Source organism: Nothobranchius furzeri, chromosome 9 (genome assembly GCF_043380555.1).
Source record: "Nothobranchius furzeri strain GRZ-AD chromosome 9, NfurGRZ-RIMD1, whole genome shotgun sequence".
Classification (NCBI taxonomy): domain Eukaryota; kingdom Metazoa; phylum Chordata; class Actinopteri; order Cyprinodontiformes; family Nothobranchiidae; genus Nothobranchius; species Nothobranchius furzeri.
In genome coordinates, this window is record NC_091749.1 from 7,317,300 (window position 1) to 7,342,361 (window position 25,062).

Consider the following 25,062-nt stretch of genomic DNA (forward strand, 5'->3'; position numbering starts at 1 on the left):
GTCAGCCCTTTAGTCGTCTGATCAGCTCTTCTGCTCGGCAGCTGTGCCTTAACCTCCAGCTCCAGTCGTTTCAGCTTTATTCTGATGTCTGCCTCAAGTTCCAATTTCCTCATTTCTAAGTCTCTTTCACGTTGTATATTCTCTGCCTCCTGCTTCAGGCGAGCCAAACGATACTGAAAGCGGGCGTGGTCAAGAGAATCACTCCTCGAACCTGGAGAATCCGGGTCAAATCGTGGGAGAGTTGGTGGAGGAGAGTGACGGTCCTCACCCCCTTCAGGGGTCCTCATCCCTATCAAAAAATTATCTATTCTACTGTATGATTCGTGGACGTGAGAATAAAAAGAGTAATCCCTGTCAGTGGGGTGTTGAATTCGCCAAATATCCACCAGGCTCCTAGATTCCAATAAATTATTCAAAAGACTGATGCAGACTCTGGCGGAGGCTGTGAAGACAACCTATCTAAGTAAGGATCCAATTAATAGTTTAAATCTCCAGCAATTATTATATTTGAGTCATTGTTGTCTGGCAACGGGTCAAAGACCCTCCTGAAAAAATTGGGGTCATCAGCATTCGGTCCATAAAGATTAAGAAGAGTCAAGGGGAATGCATTGACACTGCCAGAGACCAGCAGATACCTGTCAAGAGGGTCAGTAGTTACAGAACTATGCTGAAATGGGAAATTCTTTCTGATTAGTATGACAACACCACGGGCATGGGAAGTAAAAGCTGACTAATACATCTCGGATATCCAATTGCATTTCAACCTATTCTGCATGGCAATTTTTATGTGTGTTTCTTGGAGAAAAAGAATATCTGCCGATAATGATTTGAGGTGCTTGAAAACTTTACTCCTCTTAACAATACTACCAATCCCTCTGACATTCACAAAGCAAATACTAAGTCTCTACCTTCCACCTGAGTTTTGGGTGACATAAACAGATTTGAAGTAGATAGTACAGTTGTGATGTGCAACTAAATACCAAAACAGAGACCTCTGGCAAGTGCAAAACAATACAGTCAAACACAAATCACACAAAGATGTCTGAGCCATAAAACACAACAAACATGAACAAATCCCGTTCCCACCCTTACCCTCGTGTTCCCCTGAACCTGACACGAAATAACCCCTCCTTCTGTACAAAGGGTACACACAATCCATTTCCCCCAGAGTTTCTTGAATTTCTCCAGTTCATTTCTAAGTACAAACTTAAGCCTTTCCATTCCAAACATTTCCTTTATTATCCCCTGCCATTGGGACAGAGTTGGAGGTTCAGCCTTTAGCCTCCTTCGGGTTATGGTGTTCCTACTGCTTGCCAAAAGTATCTTCAATAAACAATTGTCCTTATGTGGAAGTGTCTTAGGTGTCTTGCCAAGATACAAGGTTACAAATGAGTAGTCCAGTTCTATCCCAATTATTTTGTTTATCTCACTGGCCACCCCACCCCCACCCCCCCTCCCAATGTGGCTGAATTCTTGGGCAGGCCCAAAATATATGGAAATTATTTGTCATAGATGAACCACATTCTCTCCAACACTGGCCCTGGCTCTATAAGTCTGTCTGCCGAGCTGTTAATTTAGAAGTGATGAAAACTCTCACTACATTCTTCCAACCAAATTCTCTCAAAGACCTTGAGTTTGCAGTGGTAACCTGTGACTCACAGATTTCCATCCAGTACGCCTCTGATATTTGTATTCCTGGTTCCCTCTCCCATTTTTGTTTAATATATAATGTATACTTCCATATATACAGTGGGGCAAAAAAGTATTTAGTCAGCCACATATTGTGCAAGTTCTCCCACTTAAAATGATGACAGAGGTCAGTAATTTTCATCATAGGTACACTTCAACTGTGAGAGATAGAATGTGAAAAAAATCCATGAATTCACATGGCAGGATTTTTAAAGAATTTTTTTGTAAATCAGGGTGGAAAATAATTATTTGGTCAATAACAAAAATTGAACTCAATACTTTGTAACATAACCTTTGTTGGCAATAGGGTTGTCACGGTATGAAAATTTAACCTCACGGTTATTGTGACCAAAATTATCACGGTTTTCGGTATTACCGCGGTATTTTTTAAACGGTGTTGCATATGTTCAGAAAGCATTGATAGTCCTGTTCTACACAAACTGAAATAGTTCTGAAAAGGTTTAACAGTGTTTATTAAACCTAAAATAACACAAAGCCTTAGCAAAAGTGCAACTTTTCACAAGTAAAGGAACAAATAGCTTATTTTTCTGGAACATGTTACAGTAGTCAGTGCAGGTTTAAATTATACAAATCCAAACATTCAAAACATAAACAATATGTAAACAAATCAAAGAAACACCACTTGTTTTCTCATATACTTGTTTTCTTCATATCAAAATGAAAATCTAAAACTCCAGTCCACACTTGACTTGAGCACTGTACAAGTCAACCTTAAAAAATATGTATTTAAAACAAATAGCCACTTTAAACAAATTACTAAAATAACTACTACACTATGTAATCAAATCCAAATGTTCAAGTATAAATGGCATTGAATAAGTAAACAAATCAATGACAAGGAACTAATTGTATATTTCTCTTCATCATCAACAAATAAGATGCTTCATCCAGCAACAGGGTGTCCGTGACACGGTTTAAATGCTGGCAGAGGACGCTGCGGCTGCAGTATATAGTGACTCGTTGCATTCTCCCTCAACCAAAAGTCCTCGCGTCATGCATTTAAGCTAAAATGCTAATGTTGACTTACCTTGCACTGGCTGTAGAGACGTGGGTGATCGTCACACAGATGTGCCATTAGATTCGAAGTGTTACCTTTTGCAGACACTTGTTTCCTGCACGTTCTGCAAACGGGATAGCAGTCTTCTATTAACTGTCCCTCAGCATTTTTCAGAAATCCCAAATATGCCCATACTTCCGATTTAGTCTTCTTTGAGGGCTGATGGATGTCCTGGGCGCTGCCGTCTCCTCCTTCGGCCATTATTTCAGCTTCAAAGTTTTGGTGCCGTTGCAAACTAAAAAGTGCGTGTGCGCGCCGCGGGAACTTCAGCTGAAGCGACGGTGGCTGGTAAGGGTCATCGCGCCGAAACCGCGGCCACGGTAAACCCACCGAGATAATATAGTTTTTTAAAAACTGGACGGTTATTTTTATTGTCAACTTTTTTACCGGGGTTTACCGCTATACCGGTTACCGTGACAACCCTAGTTGGCAATAACAGAGGTCAAACGATTACTATAGGTCTTTACCAGGTTTGCACACACGGTAGCTGGTATTTTGGCCCATTCCTCCATGCAGATCTTCTCGAGAGCAGTGATGTTTTGGGGCTGTTGCCGAGCAACACAGACTTTCAACTCCCTCCACAGATTTTCTATGGGGTTGAGGTCTGGAGACTGGCTAGGCCACTCCAGGACTTTCAAATGCTTCTTACGGAGCCACTCCTTTGTTGCCCGGGCGGTGTGTTTGGGATCATTGTCGTGTTGGAAGACCCAGCCACGTTTCATCTTCAAAGCTCTCACTGATGGAAGGCGGTTTTGGCTCAGAATCTCACGATACACGGCCCCATTCATTCTGTCCTTAACACGGATCAGTCGTCCTGTCCCCTTAGCAGAAAACAGCCCCAAAACATGATGTTCCCACCCCCATGCTTCACAGTAGGTATGGTGTTCTTGGGATGCAACTCAGTATTCTTCTTCCTCCAAACACGACGAGTTGAGTTTATACCAAAAAGTTCTACTTTGGTTTCATCTGACCACATGACATTCTCCCAATCCTCTGCTGTATCATCCATGTGCTCTCTGGCAAACTTCAGACGGGCCTGGACATGCACTGGCTTCAGCAGCGGAACACGTCTGGCACTGCAGGATTTGATTCCCTGCCGTTGTAGTGTGTTACTGATGGTGACCTTTGTTACTGTGGTCCCAGCTCTCTGCAGGTCATTCACCAGGTCCCCCCATGTGGTTCTGGGATTCTTGCTCACCATTCTCATGATTATTTTGACCCCACGGGATGAGATCTTGCGTGGAGCCCCAGATCGAGGGAGATTATCAGTGGTCTTGTATGTCTTCCTTTTTCTGATAATTGCTCCCACTGTTGATTTTTTCGCACCAAGCTGCTTGCCTATTGTAGATTCACTCTTCCCAGTCTGGTGCAGGTCTACAATTCTTCTCCTGGTGTCCTTCGAAAGCTCTTTGGTCTTGGCCATATTGGAGTTTGGAGTCTGACTGTTTGAGGCTGTGGACAGGTGTCTTTTATACAGATGATGTGTTCAAACAGGTGCCATTAATACAGGTAACGAGTGGAGGACAGAAAAGCTTCTTAAAGAAGACGTTACAGGTCTGTGAGAGCCAGAGATTTTCCTTGTTTGAAGTGACCAAATACTTATTTTCCACCCTGATTGACAAATAAATTCTTTAAAAATCCTGCCATGTGAATTCATGGATTTTTTTTCACATTCTGTCTCTCACAGTTGAAGTGTACCTATGATGTAAATTACTGACCTCTGTCATCATTTTAAGTGGGAGAACTTGCACAATAGGTGGCTGACTAAATACTTTTTTGCCCCACTGTATTTTTAAATACATTTTTAGTGTCCTTTTTTTTGCATGCATCTTGAAAGATATAAATTAGGTTATGTTCCTTTTCCTGTTTGAATAGGAATTTCTTGTTACAATAGTCTCTAACTTGCAGATATCTATAAGAAGTCACGCTTTTCCAAACCAAATGTATCTGAGATAGTTTGATAGCTCTGAAATCCCCCTTTTATGGCCAGCGTACAGAAAGAAGGAATTCCCCTGACAGGTCCCATCCAGTCTAGCAGGCACAAATTCTGGGTCATGAGCTATCCAGTTCAAGGTCTTAACCTGTTTTTCCATTTGTAGTTTCCTTACTACCTTGAACCATAGTTTGAGAGAGAACTGGGCCGATTGATTCAGACTTTTGTAAAGTTTTTCAGCTTGGCTTTTATTTTCTAGTAGCGACTGTATTGGGGTGTCTAAGTGAGTAATTTCCATGGTTTTCCATTTAGCCTCGTAGTTTGGGTAACACCAGTTTACCAGGGGTTTCACTTGCGCGGCATAACAATAATCCTGTCGAGACGGTAAGACTCTCCCTCCCTTTTCTTTTTTCAACTGCAATGTTTTATACTGGACCCTTGGTCTTTTGCTCTTCTAGATGAATCTTGTAATCCATCCATCCCATTTATCAAATTGTTTTTGGGGTATCTCCAGGGGCAATGACTGGAAGAGATAAAGAAGTCATGGTGGCGGGCCCCGTGTGGGGATCTGGGCGGGTACTTGGGGATGAGGTCCTGACTCATAAGCTGCTGGGAAAGAAGGCAGGAACAAGCGGCAGCGCATCACCCAGGCTCAAGGGCCTCAGGTGGACCTTGGCTCCTCTGGAATAATAACTTTGTCCCATCACGAAGGAGGGGGATGTCCAAGAGGGGGAGGACCCAACCTTACCTGGATGTCTCATGTCTTAAACATTATGGAAGTTGTGCAAATGCAGGGATGGGAGTAGATATTCTGCTGGGTTGGGGCTGGGTTGGTCCCCTCGGACTCTGTGGGGCTCTGCGATGCTGCTGCTTTGGGCCCTGGCGAGATGGGCTGGGGGTCTCCATGCCCTGGGTGGAATTTTGGGAACGGCATTACACGCAAACACACACTTAGGGCCTTGGGAGTGAGCACACACAGTGACATTTGGCCAGTGGATCTTTCAGCCCCGCATGCCAGTGCCCACTTCCAATTTTAAACTGCACTTAGACACAGAGGGCTGTGGAGCGAAGTGAGGTTATGTGTTGCATCAGCTGGCGTAGGCCAGATGATGCCTCCACTGCCTGCTCACCACAGCCATGGAATACACCTCATCAACACGCACTAACACCTATTGGAGCAGGCGGAAGGAGACTAGGGGTCTTAGCACACCTCTATTGTTGCTTGGCTTCCTGGGGCTGGAGGCTAGGAGGAGGAGCTGGCCGTCATGTTGGGGTCTGGGGTGGTGGGATGCTTTGCTCGGCATTGGGCGGGGGTGCCTGCTCATCATTACCCTCAGCAGAAAGGGGCGAGCCCTGGGAACCGGTGATGGTTGTCCCCATTGTGCAGCAGTACCAGGACCAGAGTGAATAGGGTGTGTATGGGGAGCGTGAGTGGGTGTCTAGCATTCATTTCTGTAAGTCTTAGGTTGTATGTGTATGTGTGAGCATGAGGGAGGGAGTCTGTGACTGTGTCTGTGTATGGCTGTATATGTCAGGTGGGGTCTTGGACTCCTCCCCTCTCCTCAGACGTCTTTGGCTACTATACATCTTCGTCTACTCTCCCCCTGCCATATTTGGTGTGAAGTGTGGTGCCTTGGTCTGCCTGAGTGTTCGCAGCTCCCAGGTCAGGGGGTTTAAGATTTTTGGCATCTGCCTGATTGATCCCGGTGGCTGCCTGGTGGGATCTGTGTCCCTGGGCTCTGTTGGGTCCCTGGCAGAGCTGGTTGTCCCTGGGTTCTGGGTCGCTGGGTTCCAGGCTCGGCCGGCTTGAGGGTGGGATGCTGCGGGCGGGCCCATGGGCTTGTCGCTGATATCTCCCAGGACTCTGCCGGCTGCTGGTTGTGACCCCCCGGGGCAATCCTCTGCGTCTCTAGAGAGGGGACTGGGGATTTTCTGGTTACAGTCTCCCTGGGGTCCCTGCGCTCTGGGACAGCTACTGGATCACTGGGATTTGGAGCTCCATCTCCTACACATCTTTGGGGGGGCAGATGTGTGGCCCCTCACACACTCTACTGGATGCTCCTATAGAGAAACCTTACATATACAAGCGCGTGTACGTACACAGGTGCTCACATGGTGCTCTCATAAGTATGGACTTGGGCATTTTCAACACGTCTTAAGGCTATGGCTGGCACTAAATGCACTGTGATTTATTATCGTGTGATTGTTCAGTAAAACAACCTCATCAGGTTGATGCAGTGATAGTTAGCTTTAGTTGTATTGTTGTGTGTCCCCTTATTTTGGGTTTGTTTTTCTGTTTCTGCAGGTCTAGAAGCAGACTCTTGTTCATCATTGATTGTTTATTTTTGTTTCTTCCTTTCTCTTTCACCTCTGTCTCTGTGTCTGGTCGAAATTATAAAGAATTAAAAAACAATAACAATACAGATTTTTTTTTATTCCTGTGTCCTGTCTGGCTGTGAAGCAAACAGGTTATCTTGAGCCTGCCTGTTTGAGACAAAGCCTGTTTAGTGTTCCACATTAAGGACTTATATTGGCCTATATGAGCTACATTCTCTTTTATCTTTCCCTTCTGTTGGGATAGTTGAGATGACTGCTTCTTTCCAAGATTGTGGGGCTACTCCTGTTCTTAATGTATGGTTAAAAGGGCATTATGGAAGTTTGACAGCCAAAACATGTATAGAAGTAATAAATGTCTTCTTCATACATTCTCCTGCAATGCCCTGGTCCTGTAGAATGAGCCCTAGCATTTTTACTGTGATTGCCTGTTTTTCTGTAAAATCACAGAAAAAGAGAGATGTTTGGGTCGAGCAGGCTGCTTCATGCGCGTTCACGCTCAGGCATAGCCCGTAGCATTTGCTATCAGTAGCTTTAGTAACAGAGAGTGAGGTAGTGCCAACTCAGTGACTTTGTCGCTGTTTCTAACGCCTAGTGATGAACCTAGCTACATTTCTGAGGACCCTTAGCTACTTCTAGATATTTCCTGCAAATTAGCAACAAAACAGCCATTTTCGCTCCGAACCGTTCTTTGAACGTTGTTTAAGCTGTCATCAAGGATATAAATGTTACAGATACAAATGACACCACTGGTGCTTTAGCTCACCTAGTAAGACGTTGGACTCTCGTGCAGAAGACCCGGGGTTCGATTCTGAATGTGAACATAGTTCATTTAGAGTTTCTGTTTTACATTAATGGTATATTTTTTACAGTAAGATGTCCAAATTTTTTATTTGATACTCGCCGAACAGCATTGAATTCACAGATGAAAAAGATGTGGGTTCAACTTTCATTTTGGAACAATTTTTCAAGAGCATGCAGGAGGACTGACCCATCATAAACCTTTGTCGGCTGTGCTGAAGAGAAAGGTACAGAACCAAATTATTTAATTAATTAGCTGCGCGTTCTTCTGTCCTCTGTCCTCCGGGCCACACACACACACACACAGGACTGTCTCAGCTGTTATTTTCGTTAAGGAGTGTGCACGTACAGCATGTGCGCCTCGTGCACGAGCCTACTATTGAAGCTGCCGTTACGCTTTTGGCCTGAGGGGGCAATCGCTAGCATAAAAATTCAAAACTCTGTAAAGTCCCTTTAAAACAATTGAGTAGCATTGGTGTTATTTGCCTTCCAACTGCTTTATACCTTTTGGACGGATGGTCTGTGCCTGAACCTTCACATTTGATTTCACTGTTTGATGTCATACATCAACTATTATATACTACTATTCGGTTCCAGGCCTGGAGGGCTGGTATCCAGCGCAATTTAGTGGCTTCTCTGGGCCAACACAATAGATTCAGTGGTTAAATCACCTGTGCAACAGCTCACCAGGCTCTGCAGACGCCTGTTAATCACCTACTGATTGAAATCAGGTGTGTTGAAGCAGGTTTAAAACCAAAATGTGCTGGATACTGGCCCTCAAGGACCAGGATTGAATAGGCCTGACATACACGATGTTGTTCCTCTCCACTTCCGGAATTAAAGCCATGAAAAACACACCACTGCACTTGAACACTGTAACAATGCTTGGAGTAAATAAGGCGTTAGGTCACTTTTATTGATGGGATCTACATAGATATGAAAGTGCATACCTGAAATAGTCTTTTATTTAGAAAATTATTGGGGGGTTTTACACTGAAACCGTAAGTGATTTCCTGTCTAGCCTTATGTTAACTGTGGAAACTGTCGTGTCCCAGAAGTGGCTCATGGCAAAAATAGAACCTAGTCCTATCAGCATCCCTCTTCCAGGATGCGCCTGAAAATGTTCTGCATCGTGGCTTATTTAAGTCACCCCCCGATGCTATAATGGATTTTAATTCGAAGCAGTAATGTGCTGCTACCATTGTGTGCTGCTGATGCTTCCAGTGTAGGGGTAACTGGACTGCTCCTCAAATTTTTGGGCCTACAACAGACAGGGGCTAAAAAAGTCCCATGACTGACACGGTCCGGGTCGGCTGTCTAGACCAGTTTTACAATCAGGACAGAAAAATTTGCAAGCCGACCTTCCCTGTTCTGTGCCAGTTTGGGCAGTGGAATCGAGGCTTGATTGTTTCTATAGCTGATTGTGGCCCAAGTGTCACACCCAGTTTCTGGCTTTCCTACTCTAAAGACACTGTTTCCTCTGTTTTTTGTCTTTTCTCTCAGCCCTGACTGCCAGTGAGACTGATGGGAGTCTTCTTATGGAGCAGTATGTGCCGTGTCCTCTCTGCACCTCTCAAAACCTTCAGAAACAGCAGGAGCTCTTTTCTGCCGAGCCCAACAAGGTGATGGAGCAGGACATGCATGGAGAAACTGGGAGAGGAGGAAAGGCAGCTGGTGCTCATTACTTTAACATGGAAGATTGTGTGTTAGCTGCCATGGAAAAGGAACATATCACCTGTCCTCTACACCCTGACCATTTGGTTTTCCTGAAAGAACTGGTCCCAGAACTCTTGATGACTGACTTCCCTGCACGGTAAACTCTTTGATTACGTGTTTGAGCACAGCCATAAAACTCATCATCCTATCAGAGTTATCCGGTCTTTCCATAGATGCGTAATGGCGCTTAATGTAATAGGGGCATTTTGTGTGTGTGTGTGCGTGTGTGTGTGTGTGTGTGTGTGTGTGTGTCAGCCTGTTTTTGGAAAAATCCAAGCTGGAGTTGTCAGCAGAGACAGAAAACATCATTGGTCAAGGAGGCAGCGGGACCACCATCTACAAAGCGAGATATGATGGTCAACCAGTAGCTGTAAAACACTTCAACTTTAAGAAATGTCAACAACTCATCAGTGACACAGGTAGAAATGATCCTTTCCTCTCTCACATGTTTGTTTTTATTTATTTTTATTCTTCAAAAGAGAAAAGAACTACAGGTCTTTCTCAAAAAATTAGCATACTGTGATGAAGTTCATTATTTTCTGTAATGTACTGATAAACATTAGACTTTCATACATATTAGATTCATTACACACAACTGAAGTAGTCCAAGCCTTTTATTGTTTCTAATATTGATGATTTTGGCATAAAGCTCATGAAAACCCAAAATTCCTATCTCAAAAAATTTGCATATCATGAAAAGGTTCTCTAAACGAGCTATTAACCTAATCATCTGAATCAACTAATTAACTCTAAACACCTGCAAAAGATTCCTGAGGCTTTTCAAAACTCCCAGCCTGGTTCATTACTCAAAACTACAATCATGGGTAAGACTGCCGACCTGACTGCTGTCCAGAAGGCCATCATTGACACCCTCAAGCAAGAGGGTAAGACACAGAAAGACATTTCTGAATGAATAGGCTGTTCCCAGAGTGCTGTATCAAGGCACCTCAGTGGGAAGTCTGGGAAGGAAAAAGTGTGGCAGAAAGCGCTGCACAACCAGAAGAGGTGGCCGGACCCTGAGGAAGATTGTGGAGAAGGACCGATTCCAGGCCTTGGGGGACCTGCGGAAGCAGTGGACTGAGTCTGGAGTAGAAATATCCAGAGCCACCGTGTACAGGCGTGTGCAGGAAATGGGCTACAGGTGCCGCATTCCCCAGGTCAAGCCACTTTTGAACGAGAAACAGCAGCAGAAGCACCTGACCTGGGCTACAGAGAAGCAGCACTGGACTGTTGCTCAGTGGTCCAAAGTACTTTTTTCGGATGAAAGCAAATTTTTCATGTCATTTGGAAATCAAGGTGCCAGAGTCTGGAGGAAGACTGGGCAGAGGGAAATGCCAAAAGGCCTGAAGTCCAGTGTCAAGTACCCACAGTCAGTGATGGTCTGGGGTGCCATGTCAGCTGCTGGTGTTGGTCCACTGTGTTTTATCAAGGGCAGGGTCAATGCAACTAGCTATCAGGAGATTTTGGAGCACTTCATGCTTCCATCTGCTGAAAAGCTTTATGGAGATGAAGATTTCATTTTTCAGCACGACCTGGCACCTGCTCACAGTGCCAAAACCACTGGTAAATGGTTTACTGACCATGGTATTACTGGGCTCAATTGGCCTGCCAACTCTCCTGACCTGAACTCCGTAGAGACTCTGTGGGATATTGTGAAGAGAAAGTTGAGAGACGCAAGACCCAACACTCTGGATGAGCTTAAGGCTGCTATCGAAGCATCCTGGGCCTCCATAACACCTCAGCAGTGCCACAGGCTGATTGCCTCCATGCCACGCCGCATTGAAGCAGTCATTTCTGCAAAAGGATTCCCGACCAAGTGTTGAGTGCATGACTGAACATAATTATTTGAAGGTTGACTTTTTTGTATTAAAACACTTTTCTTTTATTGGTCGGGTGAAATATGCTAATTTTTTTAGAGGAATTTTGGGTTTTCATGAGCTGTATGCCAAAATCATCAATATTAGAAACAATAAAAGGCTTGAACTACTTCAGTTGTGTGTAATGAATCTAATATATATGAAAGTCTAATGTTTATCAGTACATTACAGACAATAATGAACTTCATCACAATATGCAAATGTTTTGAGAAGGAACTGTATGAATGTTTAATATCTTGAAATTATGATTTTTTTATAATTGTTATTTATTAAAAGGGCAGGTATAAAGGCATTTTATTGATGAATTAACTGTTAAGATGTTTATGTTTCTATTATATGATTTTTAATTGCCCCCCTGAGAATGTTGTTATCCTCCAGTAAGCAACACGACTTGAACTGCCAACAAACTGTGGTGGAGTTTTGGGTTTATTCCATCAGCAGTACTCAGCCTAAAACAGCTCAGTACAACATGGGTTACCTCAACTCACCTCAGTGTAGTTGGTCTTCCTGAGCGCCTCGTGATTTTCATCTTGAGAGGCGCTATAGAAATGATATTTTCTTCTTCCTGCCATTTTTGAGACAGTAAATGGGTGTCATCTTAGTGCCATGGGAGGAGGGACCAAAGGCACTCGCGGTGAGAGGGGGAGGGAGTCTTTAAACTGTGTGAGGTGATCTGTAAAAATGACGGTGAATGTTGAACCTTCTGCTCAGTTTTATGGCTTTTTGACAGACTCAGTACCAGGAAAAGGTTGTAGGCAGCAGTCAGAAAGCTCCGGAGCAACCAGTTACTCCGCCCCCTAGCCAATCCGCAGAAGACAGTCATGATGGCCTTGGGCTCAACCCTTGGGACATCAATAAACAGGGACTGAAAAGTAGAGGACACGTAGGGGGTAAATACCAAACCATGCTGTTAGAAAAGGCGGCCAGACCAACGACACCCTTCTGAGCATCGACATATAAAAAATTATGGACATAGCCTGCCCATTATTTCTCTCGGGAGGCAGGTTGAAGCCAGCAATGGGAGGTTTCCACCAATGATTTTTTTTTTTTTTACCGTGTTGCACGTCTCGTCATGCCCATACAATCTAATAATAAAAAAGGTGGAGCTGTTATGTTTGGAACAGGGTTGGAACAAATGAACCAATATGGACTGGGACTGTTTAATTGAAGCAGAACCTCAGACCGCTGCGAACATAGCTGGGCGCTGTGGCCTTTTACATCAGCTCATGCTCCACGGTCGGAGATCAGTGGGACATTAGCTATATGCTATCCTGAAGCTAACAGAGTTTTCCCAGGCATTTTTAGCAAGAAACACGAGGTAGAGCAACTCCAAAGTGAAGGCACTTCCGGACTGCTTAGTAACAAAATCATAACTAGTTAAGCTGACCGAGGATATCGGGCTTCTCTGGTCCACCGCAGTCAAAGATCCTCGAGTCTGCCATTGTCAACTCGGCTACTGGCACTGTGTCGACACAGAGCTAGGAGCCGACTCGACACTCCCAGAATGCTTTAGGGCAGGGGTGTGGAACTCTAATTCCCACTGGGCCAAAATGAAAAACTGGGACGAAATCGCGGATCATACTCAATGTTTTTTAAAAGTGACGGTAAATGTGCACATTCTCCTTTATCTACAGGTATGAAAGGGTGAACCTTTTCATGTGGAAACAGACTTATTTTTGCAGTAACACTGAATGTGGAATAACCACATTACACACGAGTAAGTCCATTTTAAAAAAAGCACATCAATGGTATTCGTTTTTTAATTCTTAATTTTGTTTGAAGGGACTTTGCGGAGTTTAGAATTTTTATGCTCGCGATTGCCCCCTCAGGCCAAACGTGTAACAGCAGCTTCAATAGTAGGCTCGTGCACGAGACGCGCATGCTGTACGTGCACACTCCTTAACGAAAATAACAGCTGAGACAGTTCTCCACTCTGGTTTCCTGTGATGCTCACCTGTTCCAGCCAGAACTGCACCTGTGGGGTTGGGCTCTGAACTGAGGAAGGAGTTCATCAGTGAGAAACAGTTGCTCACACAGGTTTGCGCTGCTGGACATGGAGAGCATCTGGACCACGCTGTTGTGTCGGGGAGGGGGATCAAAGCCGCAGCAGCCACAGAGTCATACTGACTTGGGCGTGTCGCTAAACTGGAGTTAAATCATCTCTGTCTGGTAGTTGGTCTGTGTGCTTTCTATGTCAGCAGCAAACATTACTGAGCTGTTAAAATCCATTTCTGGGCTTCAAAGTTGGCTAATTGCTGGGTAAACTCGGCGCTGAGTAAGAGGAGTGTTCTCAGTTTGTCCGAGGCAGAGGAGGTAACGCTGCAGATGCTTATGCTAGTAGCATGGGTGCTAATGACTGTAAAGATACCGGTTTTTCTCCTTGAAGCATCAACATGTTCCATCTTTGTTGAAACACCTTCCTTCTGCGTCAATCTTTGTCTTCCTGGACATGTTGGGATGATGTGCAGGGTTGGGCATTGTTTCATTTTGAATGATTCCGATTCCAATATCCTCGTTTCGATTCTGGTTCCAGTTCCTATCGATTCCCAATTCCGATTCTTTCAAGACATGACATGTGTTACATGAGCCAGCTAACCACAGGTCCTACTTGATGAAATAATCTTAACTTCAACATGAATTTTAACTCTATGAACAACAACATCACCTTCAATTAGACAAAAACATGTTTTGGAGAAAAAGAAAAGACTTGCAGCACAACCAGTGTGGTTGTTTCTGACCACAACCAAAGTCTGGAAGAAGCCTCTGGGATGAGAGGCTAAATGTCTCCAACATATCCAGAAACGTCCAGCTGTTTTCAGCTAAAACTCTCAGGATGATCATGTCCAGGATGACTGAGAACTACACCTCCATGCTGCAGCAGCATTCAGTCACAACAGGAAGTGAAACTTAAACATAGCTGGCTGTGTCTGACTGCTGACGCTCCGTGTGTGTTTGTATTTCTGCAGTAAGACAAACTCACCTCACACCGTCCAGAGTTTGTTCTTTAAAGCTTCTATTAAATCCACCGTGTTCATGTATTTAACAGGTTTCCTCTACGCTGCAGGAGTTAAAGTTTACATCACGGAGTAAAAGTTCGGCAGACACGTTTGTTTATATCTGGGTGGGGGGAGGGGGGGGGGGCTCGTGCTGCAGACACACAGCTGGTGTGATCAGCTCTAAAAAGTGTTGATCACAATTTGCAGATGACGTTAATTCTTCACGGAGATCGGCCATGCATTCCTCTTCCGTCGGCATTCAGGACGGGACAGGAATAGAAACTAGGAATCGAAATAAAAAAATTAGATCGATTCCGGGAAAAACTAACAGTTGGAACTGGTTCCAATCCATGCTCGATATCCAACCCTAATGATGTGTGGACCGTTATTTTCTCTTGTTGCATTAATTAAACAGCAGCCCCACTAACATATTTGACCAAGCAATTAAATAGCACAGCATTTCCCCCATTCAACCAGCAAAGTAAAGCACAGAAATATAATTTTACTTACTGACAAAAAAAGAAAGGAGAAGAAACTGCTTGGATGATCTGTTAGTGCAGTCAATAACCACAGCGTGCCCTCTGTGTCCAACAACCACACAAAGGGCAAAACTAAAGTTCAGACTCGAAATGACCGAGCATCTATTAACGTGAGGCTGAGGCCTTTCCCTGGAGCTAGCACTGATGTCACGTGGCTCTGATGCTTCTTAATTATTTTTAAGCGTTTAATTACACTTAGACATAAGAATTACAAAATAATTCACCCCTCTCAGGGTTGTCATGAGTGTAAGCTAGATCTATTAAACCTAAAATATTTTTCGAACCAGGCTGTAAACATGTTTATTTCTGCTGTGAAAGTAGCATTTTTAACATGTGAGTCAATGAGGAATTTCTCACTTCTAGTGCCGGCCCCTAGTGGATGAGGGTAGAACTGCGATTTTAGCCCCTCCCTCTTGGCTTAAAAAATGCGGACCAAATGGCCCCTTGCATTTGAGTAAGGCTGAGTTCTGCCGCTGGAAAAGTCTTATTTGGCTGCCCAAATTAGCCTAAAAGCTAAAATGTTCAATATAACCCAGGTCTGGTGAGAGAAAACCTGAAAGGTCGGATCGCTTTGAGCCCACTACTTAAAGCCCTTTTTACAAGATGCACTGTGCCAGCAAATCAGCGTAATATCACCGCATTGGTGTGTCTGATAAACACGCCATGCTGGCATGGCGATGTGCAAGTTTTGCAACATTCGTTCAGCCTTGCTTGGTAGTAATACTGCGGTAATAGTCTGTCCCATAAACAGCGATTGTGCCTTGGTGCAACAGATGGAGGTGTCATGATCACATGGGGAGTTACTGCCGAACTCCGGCCAGCAACTGTCTTGAAAGTGAACACGGGCCGTAAATTTCGCTTTTGTAACAGAATCAGCTGAGGTGATTATCTGGAGCAACGCAGCACTCCTGGGCCCTCATTCATCAAATGTTCATAGAAACATTCCTAAATTTGTTCCAATAAAAGAAATTTAGAATGTCCGTACGAACGGTCAAAAACCTGGGGTGTTTCTCAATGTCAAGGCGCCTGGCCTTGGGAGGCCAGGCACCTTGCTTACAAGGACACTGTCCTTCCTTGGTCAAAGAAAACGGTTAAATGGAACAGACTTGCATCACATGACTGCGGCTTCCACGGCGGTCACGTAACGTAACGTCATGTGACACGGGAGATAACGTTATATTTTATACGTATAAGTTTTAATATAAATATATAACGAGATTGTGTACTTATTTGTTAAATTAAAAATATAAGTGAGTTACTACCCGCTAGCCACTGAAGCTGCAACTACTAAGCAACTAACCAACCATAGATGACTTCTTTGGATCTAAAAAAAAAAACCCCATTTTAAATTAGTTGACTTAGCTTTAAACTTGAAAGTTGTCCCCGAAGTAGCTGCCGGCTTCTGATTCGCCGTCCTTTTGAAAGTACCGCAGTGTATTGTGAGTAATTTTTGACCGAGGCTAGACTACAAGACACCTCCCGTGTATCCTTGCTCAGCTAGCTAAACGGCTAACAAACGGAGAACACATGCCTCGGTAGAAAATGAACATTGGAACCGATTGGAACACGTCTTGGCGGCTCCTGATGACGTATCTCCTAGGCAACCGGGGCGGGGCCAAGACATCAAGGCAAGGTTCCTTGACATTGAGAAACACCCGTGACGAAACGTCACGTGCGGTGGCCTCTCGTAAGCACGTTTCTCTGCACTCGTCTGATGATAAATCCCACCTGTGCATACCCAGGAGCTCGTGTCCGTTCTCCGTCGTTTACATACAGGAACTCCCTCAATTACCTATATTTGGTCACGCTATGTCCTCAGCTCGTGAGGGATTCCCTGCTTTCTACCCGGAGGGGAAAAAAACTGTTGTGAGACTGAGACACTGGTTGCCAAAGTGCAAAAGAACCAAACAAGTTGCAGAGGTTACGAACGCAGTCGGGACAGAGGAGAGGTTCCTGTCGGGAATAAATAAAAACTTCCATCTGATAAATCACAGAGTAACGGGTTTTCATTTACCTTTAAGGAGTCGTTCTGGATGGAGTTAGTTTTATCTCAACATGTTGTCTGAGAGTTCAGCCTCTTAAGCCTGGTTTATGCTTCTCCGTCTGCGTCAGTGCGGAGCACACGCAACGCCATTATCCATCCTTGTGTAGGGATCCGGCAGGCACGCAAGTACGTACGGAGCCGAGCCCACTTTTTTAAACATCCGTCGAACGAAACGGATTACGCAAGCTTGTGATTGGTCAGGACGCCGCTGTTGTTTACAGCGCTGCCATTGCAAAGAGAGCCGAGTTTAACTAGCGGCAGACACGGAGAAGCTTGAAGAATACCTCACGAAAAAACTCTAAAAATATGAACGTTTCATCCTCCCGTGACTGGAGGAGTGAAAAGATGCACAGCAAGCGTTTTATTTGTGCACGGAAATGACAGGAAACGTGGGTTTAGAGGTGGTGAGCGCATGAAGAGGTGGAGGAGAAGGAGAGACAAATTCGTCCGTGTTAAAAGTCTCTTATATACACAAAAAACACAATATAAATACACTAACTTGGACCGGTACATGACAGGATACCACAGAACAGCACTACGCCTTCTGCTGTCCTGCCGGGCAATTGCTTTGCAACACTCTCCAGGAGACGGAGAAGTAAAAGAGCAAAACGCTTCCGTCAATCCGTGCGTGTCTGTCCCTTGCGGAGCTGACGGAGAAGCATAAACCAGGCTTAAGCTGTCATTCACTCTGGTTACCATGACAACGCTTGAATGATCTGGGAGCAGAGGAGGTTCTGGAGGTTCTCATTGTTGTAAAATAGAATATGGACTAGAATCAGATTTGTGCGGTTTATCTGTCGCTCCACAAAGGGTCCCGCATCCCAGCATTATTCCAGACGGATCTGCAGTCAGTTCGCTCACGGAAATGCATTTTCTCCAGAGAGCACGCTCTGACAAATCCTTAATAATAATAATAAAGTATCTTTTATCTAGCACATCTCAAGCAAAATTACAAGGCACTTCACAAGGACAAAAATACAATATAATGTAATATAATAATAATAATAATTATTATTATTATTATTATTATTATATTAACATAAATTTGATTTTCCATTCCATTCCATTTATTTGATAAAGCACATTTAAAAACAGCATGTGAGCTGACCAAAGTGCTGTACAGGGGTAAAAACATATAAGGTTAAAAGAATAATATAAAAGAATAAAACAACTAGAGCAAAACACAAAGAACCAACAATGAGAAGTCAATAAAATCAGTAAAAGAACAGTGTAAATAAACCATCGATAAAATAGCTAGGTAGTAAAAGCAAGAGAATAAAAGTAAGTCTTTAAGTGAGACTTAAAAACCCCAATGGAGGAGGAGAGTCTGATATGCAGCGGGAGATCATTCCAGAGTTTTGGAGCGCAGACAGAAAAAGCTCGTTCACCACGGGTTTTGCAGCGTTGACGGGGAATCTTTAATAGGTGTAGGTCACCTGAACGGAGAGTCCTGCCTGGCACATAAGGAGTGAGTAACTCGGATATGTAGGGTGGTGCTAAGCCATTCAGTGCCTTAAAAACAAACAAAATTTTAAAACGTATACGGTAGTGCACAGGAAGCCAGTGAAGTCTTGCTAAAATGGGAGTGATGTGCTGCCGACGGCCAGTATTGGTCAGAAATCTTGCTGTCGCATTTTGTATCAGCTGAAGGCGAGATAATGCGGCTTTTGAAATGCCAAACAGAATTGCATTGGAGTAGTCCAACCTTGAGGTGATGAAAGCGTGAATGGTTGTCTCGAGGTGGCGCCGATTCAGAATGGGTTTTAGTTTGGAAAGACGTCTCAGCTGATAAAAACATGATTTAACCATTTGATTAACGTGAGGGTCCATTTTTAGAGCCACATCCATTTTAATTCCAAGATTAACAATTGTTTGACTAATTTTAAAAGGAAGAGCAGAAAAATCAGGAGCGGAGGAAGACAAGCCATTAGGAGTAAAAACAATAAACTCGGTCTTAAAATCATTCAGGAGCAGAAAATTTGCTGACAGCCAGTCCTTAACCTCACTCAGGCAGTCAAGGAGCGGCTGGATGGAGGTAAAAGCCTTCAATGGAACATAAATCTGGCAGTCGTCCGCATAAAGATGAAAGTTAATGTTAAACTTCCTGAAGATTAGTCCCAGTGGAATAATATAAATGCTAAATAAAAGGGGGCCGAGGATAGACCCCTGTGGAACGCCCCAAGGAAGAGCAGCAGAGGGAGATGAACAGTCGTCCATTCTAACTCTAATAGACCTGTTATCAAAGTAGGAGCAGAACCAGTCAAGCGCGGATCCCTTAATACCGACCAAATTCTCAAGGCGGGACAATAAAATGTCATGGTCAACTGTGTCAAATGCAGCTGAGAGGTCCAACATTACCAGGGCAACATGGGAACCGGAATCAGTGGCTAAAATAATGTCATTAAAAACCCTGATGTGAGCGGATTCTGTGCTGTGATATTGTCTAAAACCAGACTGGAATTTATCCAAGACCCCAAAATTGTTCAGATGTGGCATAATTTGATTATAAACCACCTTTTCCATCACTTTTGACAAGAAGGGGAGCTTTGAAATGGGGCGAAAGTTCCCGAGGTCAGTTGGGTCTAGGCCTGATTTTTTCAGTAGTGGTTGAAGCACGGCATGTTTAAAAACAGAGGGTATAATTCCCGAAACAAGGCTGGAGTTAATAATGTTGAGCACATGAGGGGCTACCACTGGAAGAACCTCCTGGAAGAGTCTGGCTGGTACAATGTCATCAGGACAGCCTGATGGCTTCATGGAAGATATTAATCTCTCCAAGGCAGGCAGTGTGATCGGCTCAAAATGGTCAAAGCGTCCGGTACAAACAGATGCAGGTAGCAGAACCTCTCCAGGGGAAATGATTAGACTCCTAATATTGGAGACTTTATCAAGGAAAAAACTTAAAAATTGGGAGCAGAGATCATCTGTGATTGCAACCGTAGGAGAGTAATCACTCGACAAAACTGCATTTAGGGTTTTATATAAAGCCCTCTGGTTCCCAGAATGGGTAGAAATAATGCTGGCAAAGTATTTATTTCTAGAATTCCTGACTGCTTTCTGATATTCATCCAGTGCATTTCTAAAAAGTTCATGGGAAATGGATAGTTTATCCTTCTTCCATTTGCGTTCACACCTTCTGCATAATCGTCTGAGTTCATGTGTGTGAGAGTTTAACCAAGGGTCAAATTTTGGTTTAGGGCGTCTAACCTTTAAAGGAGCAATGGTATCCATCACCATGAGACAGGCTGAGTGAAAAACACGCAAAGCATCATCTGGATTCGTGTAAAATAGAGTGGAGGCCGGCAGTTCAGTGAAAGAAGCACAAAATCTATCAGCTGTAGCCGGGGTAATAACCCGTGTCTGGCGCAGCACCACAGACCTTTTACCTAAGCTCACCGGACAATCAAAATCAAACAAAACTGGAAAATGATCAGAAATGACAGTTTCGTCAACAGACAAATTATTAACATTTATCCCATAAAACATCACTAAATCTAAAATATGAGACTGGTTGTGGGTAGGAACCGACACAACCTGCTTAAGACCGAAAGAATCAAGTGTATCAGTAAAATCTTTCACAAGAGGCTTGGCAGGACAGCAAATATGGACATTAAAATCACCCATTATCAGGGCTCGTTCGTATTTTGTTGTTATTTCTGCCAAAAGTTCTGACCATTCTTCAATGAAGTCCTTATTGAATTTAGGGGGGCGGTAAACAAGCACACAAAGGACTGGATGGGTATTACCCAGTTCGAAAGTAATCAGTTCAAAACTATTGATGATGGTGGTGAAGGATATCATCTTGCAGGGGATATTCCCTTTAAAAATAGTCAGCAATCCTCCCCCGCGGCCCGAAAGCCTGGGAGAGTTCAGCACCAAGCACCCAGGAGGAAGAAGTTCAGTTAGTAGAGCGGACTCACCGGGGGGGATCCAGGACTCCGTAATACAAAAAATGTCCAGGTCTTTATCAGAGAAATAATCCTTCAGAATAGCGGTTTTATTTCCAACGGAGCGGGCGTTAAGCAGAGCAAGCTTAACGCGAGCCGGAGCAGGAGAGAGCTGCAGATCCAAAGTGGAGGCGGAAAGATGTCCAGCGAAAGCGCGCAGGTTTGCGTGGTTGACTCCGCGTCTCCATAGACGCGGGTAAAAGGGGCGACGCGCTGGAGCTGCCTCCTCTGTACAAATGAACCAAGGCACAGATGGAGAATCAGCGAGGGGAGAATGGAGCAGGGCAGCCGGCAAGGTCTGGATAGACCCCCGGGAAATCGCCAAGGCAGCTCGCGCCCGGACACAGCGGCCCCCGCGCCTACCGCGGCGTCTTTTCCGAAGCCAGGATGGGCGTGGCAGCCTCCACAGGTAAGCAGGAATACCTGATAGCAGTGGATGAAACAGTTTCTGATGTGCAGTGGCTTTGGTTACTGCATGATCCACAGGTAAACGGAGCTTTAAAAGGGTGAGTCTGTCATACACCAGGATGGAGTTGACACCATCCACTAGAATGCTAAAAAACAGGAAAAACAGGAGAAGTAGAGAAAGCAGACGGCAGGCCGAGCACCTTGGCGCCATCTTGGAATATTCGATTTGATGATATCAAATAATCAAATAGATTAAAAACGATAAAAATGGAAAGAAAAATTAAGAGAGAGAATTGTGGTTACAACAAACGTGACAACCATTCTACAATGTCAGATTCCTGTCTGGTGTTGTAGCACCAGTTTTGTCACTCCAAAATAATTATTTAATGGGTGAAATAATCTGTGGATGATTGAGACCTTTGGTGTTGCAGTTCCCCCATTCTACCACTAGATGCTGTTCCTGTTCCAAGTTTTTTTATATTTAGAAACATTTCCACACACAGGTACAAAATGATGAATACCACACGATGTGTAAATTAGTTCCTACGCATGATGTACGCACAGATCTGTGCATAAGCACTGTTGATAAATGAGGCTCCTGGAGCTTTTCTCCAGTAGAGCAGGAGCTGCACGGGGACTGTGGTGGACAGACACACTTAATAAGCACGGCTTGTTAAAATAATGTAATGAGCGTGGCTTCAGTCGCAATCAAAATGAGTTATGTCCAAGATAATTCCAGGGCAGCACATAGACTCCCCCATATCCCCTGTATGCCACCACTGCATAATCTTTTGTGACCACGGTCTGACCACTCATAAACGACCTAAGGCTCCTGGATGCCGCTTCAGCATTGTGAGAAATTGAAAGCATTTTTTAGTAAAAACGGTCTGAGTTTGTTGGCCAGAGCGAGTCGGTCCAAGGCAGCATAGAGACGGAGAGACCTTTAGTGTATTCCAGTAGTCCAGACCCAGGTTTAGTTCTCAGCCAATCCAGACATTCTCAATCCAAGAAAAGCTGTTTGTCTTTACTATTTTATGTTTGATTGATATTAAATAATATTAAATGTAATAATTGTATTAAATGTAATATATTTATAGGTATAAAAAGGGATCTATAAACAGATTTACTCAATTTAGCTCAGTCTTTATTTATACAGACATGAATCATGTCACCAAAGTGCCATACAAAAATAGAATAGAAACAGATAAAACCAACAAAGTAACAATTACAATGGAACAGCTGACCAATTAAAGTTGGCCTTCAGCCTAATTTTATAAACCTCTACTGATGAAGACAGCCTATCAGGTAAAGGAAGTGCATTCCATAGTTTTCATCCATCCATCCATCCATTGTCTGAACCCGCTTGTCCATGTTTGGTCACGGGGGGGCTGGTGCCTATCTCCAGCGGTCAATGGGCAATCAGGCGGGGTACACCCTGGACAGAGAGCCAGTCCATCGCTGGGCAACACAGAGACACACAGGACAAACAACCATGGACACACACACACCTAAGGACAATTTAGACAGACCAATTAACCTAACAGTCATGTTTTTGGACTGTGGGAGGAAGCCGGAGCACCTGGAGGGAACCCACGCATGCACAGGGAGAACATGCAAACTCCATGCAGAAAGATCCCAGGCCGGGAAGCGAACCCAGGACCTTCTTGCTGGAAGGCAACAGCTCTAACCACTGCGCAGCCTCTGTAGTTTTCAATTCAAGTTTATTTATAAAGCGCCAAATCACGACAAGAGTCGTCTCAAGGCACTTCACATAATAAACATTCCAATACAGGTCAGTTCATTTAGCCAAACAGAAAAAAGTTTCCTATATAAGGAACCCAGCAGGTTGCATCAAGTCACTGACTAGTGCCAGAGTCTTTACAGTAATCCACATACTAAACAAGCATTTAGCGACAGTGGAGAGGAAAACTCCATTTTAACAGGAAGAAACCTCCAGAGGATCCTGGCTCAGAAACAGCAGCCATCCACCACGGCTTTCTGGGGATGGAGAAGACAGAGCAAGCACACACACACACACACACACACACACACACACACACACACACACACACAACATATATACCAAGTAGTGTTTCTATGGTTACATTGTGATTTCTTAGTAAATATTCTATTTGGCGAGAGATAAACTTTATTGTATTTATCCTAGTGAATCTATAATTAAACGGGTAAACTAGTAGTAGTAGCACATTTGATGTCAAAGAAAGTTAAATGTTATTATCAGCAGAGGGAGAATGTTTTAGTGGTTAGCAGCAGTGTGCTGGCCGATGGCCCCCTCCATGAGGTCACCACAGCTCAGCAGAACATTATTGTAGCTTCTTCTGGGGAGAAAAACACTTAAAGAAAAACTAAAGTTAACAGCTGAAATAGCAGGAAATAATACAGTTAAAGAGCAGACTGTAGAAGAAAGCAGTCGAGTGTGGAAAGTGGTCAGTGTGTCCTCCAGCAGTCTAAGCCTATAGCAGCATAACTACAGAGATAACTCTGGATAACCTAGCCTTTTTAGATGGAGGCATGTTGGAGGCAGGGCAAGGGAGAGCCGTCTTTACCGACTGTACACTCCACCTCCCTCTACTCCCCCACTTGTCCAGATCTGGGCTAACATCAGATTTTAACCATAGACCCTATCAAATAAAAATGTTTTAAGCCTATTCTTTAAAGTAGACAAGGTGTCTGCCTCACGGACTAAAGCTGGGAGCTAGATAGACAAGAGAGGAGCCTGATAGCTAAAAGATCTGCCTCCCATCCTATTTTTAGATATTCTGGGAACCACCAGTAAACCTGCAGTCTGAGAGCGAAGTGCTCGGTTCGGAACATATGGAACAATCCGGTCACTGATGTATGATGGAGCTTGATTGTTAAGAGCTTTATATGTGAGAAGGAGGATCTTAAATTCTAATCTGAATCTAACAGGCAGCCGATGTAGGGAAGCGAAGACAGGAGAGATATGGTCTCTTGTTTGCTTTTTTTTGGTCCTGCTACAGAGAATGTCCTATCCCCTCTTGTCTTTAGCCGAGCTCTGAGAGCATAAAGCAGCAGCTGGTTCTCAGAGCAGAGTGCCCGAGCAGGAACTTTTGGCTGCAGCAGCCTAGTGGAATAGGCCGAACCCAACCCATTCACCACCTTAAAGGTATAGGCCAGACTCGATTCAAATTCAATTCTATTCAAAGATACTTTATTAACCCCAGAGGGAAATTAGAGTTTCAGTACACACAATTCTGAGATCAGACATACATACATACGCATAGACACATAGCAAGAATTGGTGACTGTGGTCATTTGCAACCCGAGTCGTGCTACCTTAATAGAGATCAGAGGGTTTATATATGAGGATTGAGTCAGGTGGAGGAAAAAACGGCACTTCAGATTTACCCTCCACAGGGAGGGCAGCTTTGCTATGCAAAAAACAGCTCAGATAGAAATGCAACAGACTTCAGACATTACACAACATAAGTGTCCACTAAGTGGGGAGGTAGGGTTGGGGACTCTACTCACTTCAGTGCATGCAACCATGATACGCAGCGCTCGTCACCTCCGTTTGGACAGGGCAGGGAGGTAGTTGGGTTTAGAAAGCACACTGACTCCTGGAAACGATTCTTCGGCCTTCACCGGTTGCAGTCCCGCACAGGCTGGGATAGGGAGACAAAGTTGCCATGGCGACGGCAGCATTCCACATTTCTTC

At 44.1% G+C, this 25,062-nt stretch overlaps 1 protein-coding gene across 3 annotated transcripts in view; it reads left to right on the forward strand.

The window, feature by feature from the left end:
• Window positions 1-25,062, forward strand: part of lrrk1 (leucine-rich repeat kinase 1) — a 303,358-nt gene that overhangs the window by 219,184 nt on the left and 59,112 nt on the right. For all 3 annotated transcript variants that reach the window (XM_054734368.2, XM_070554620.1, XM_054734367.2), the window contains exons 25-26: window positions 9,339-9,648; window positions 9,807-9,970. In XM_054734368.2, coding sequence (XP_054590343.2) covers window positions 9,339-9,648; window positions 9,807-9,970 — 474 coding nt within the window. The remainder of the gene's footprint in view (window positions 1-9,338; window positions 9,649-9,806; window positions 9,971-25,062) is intronic.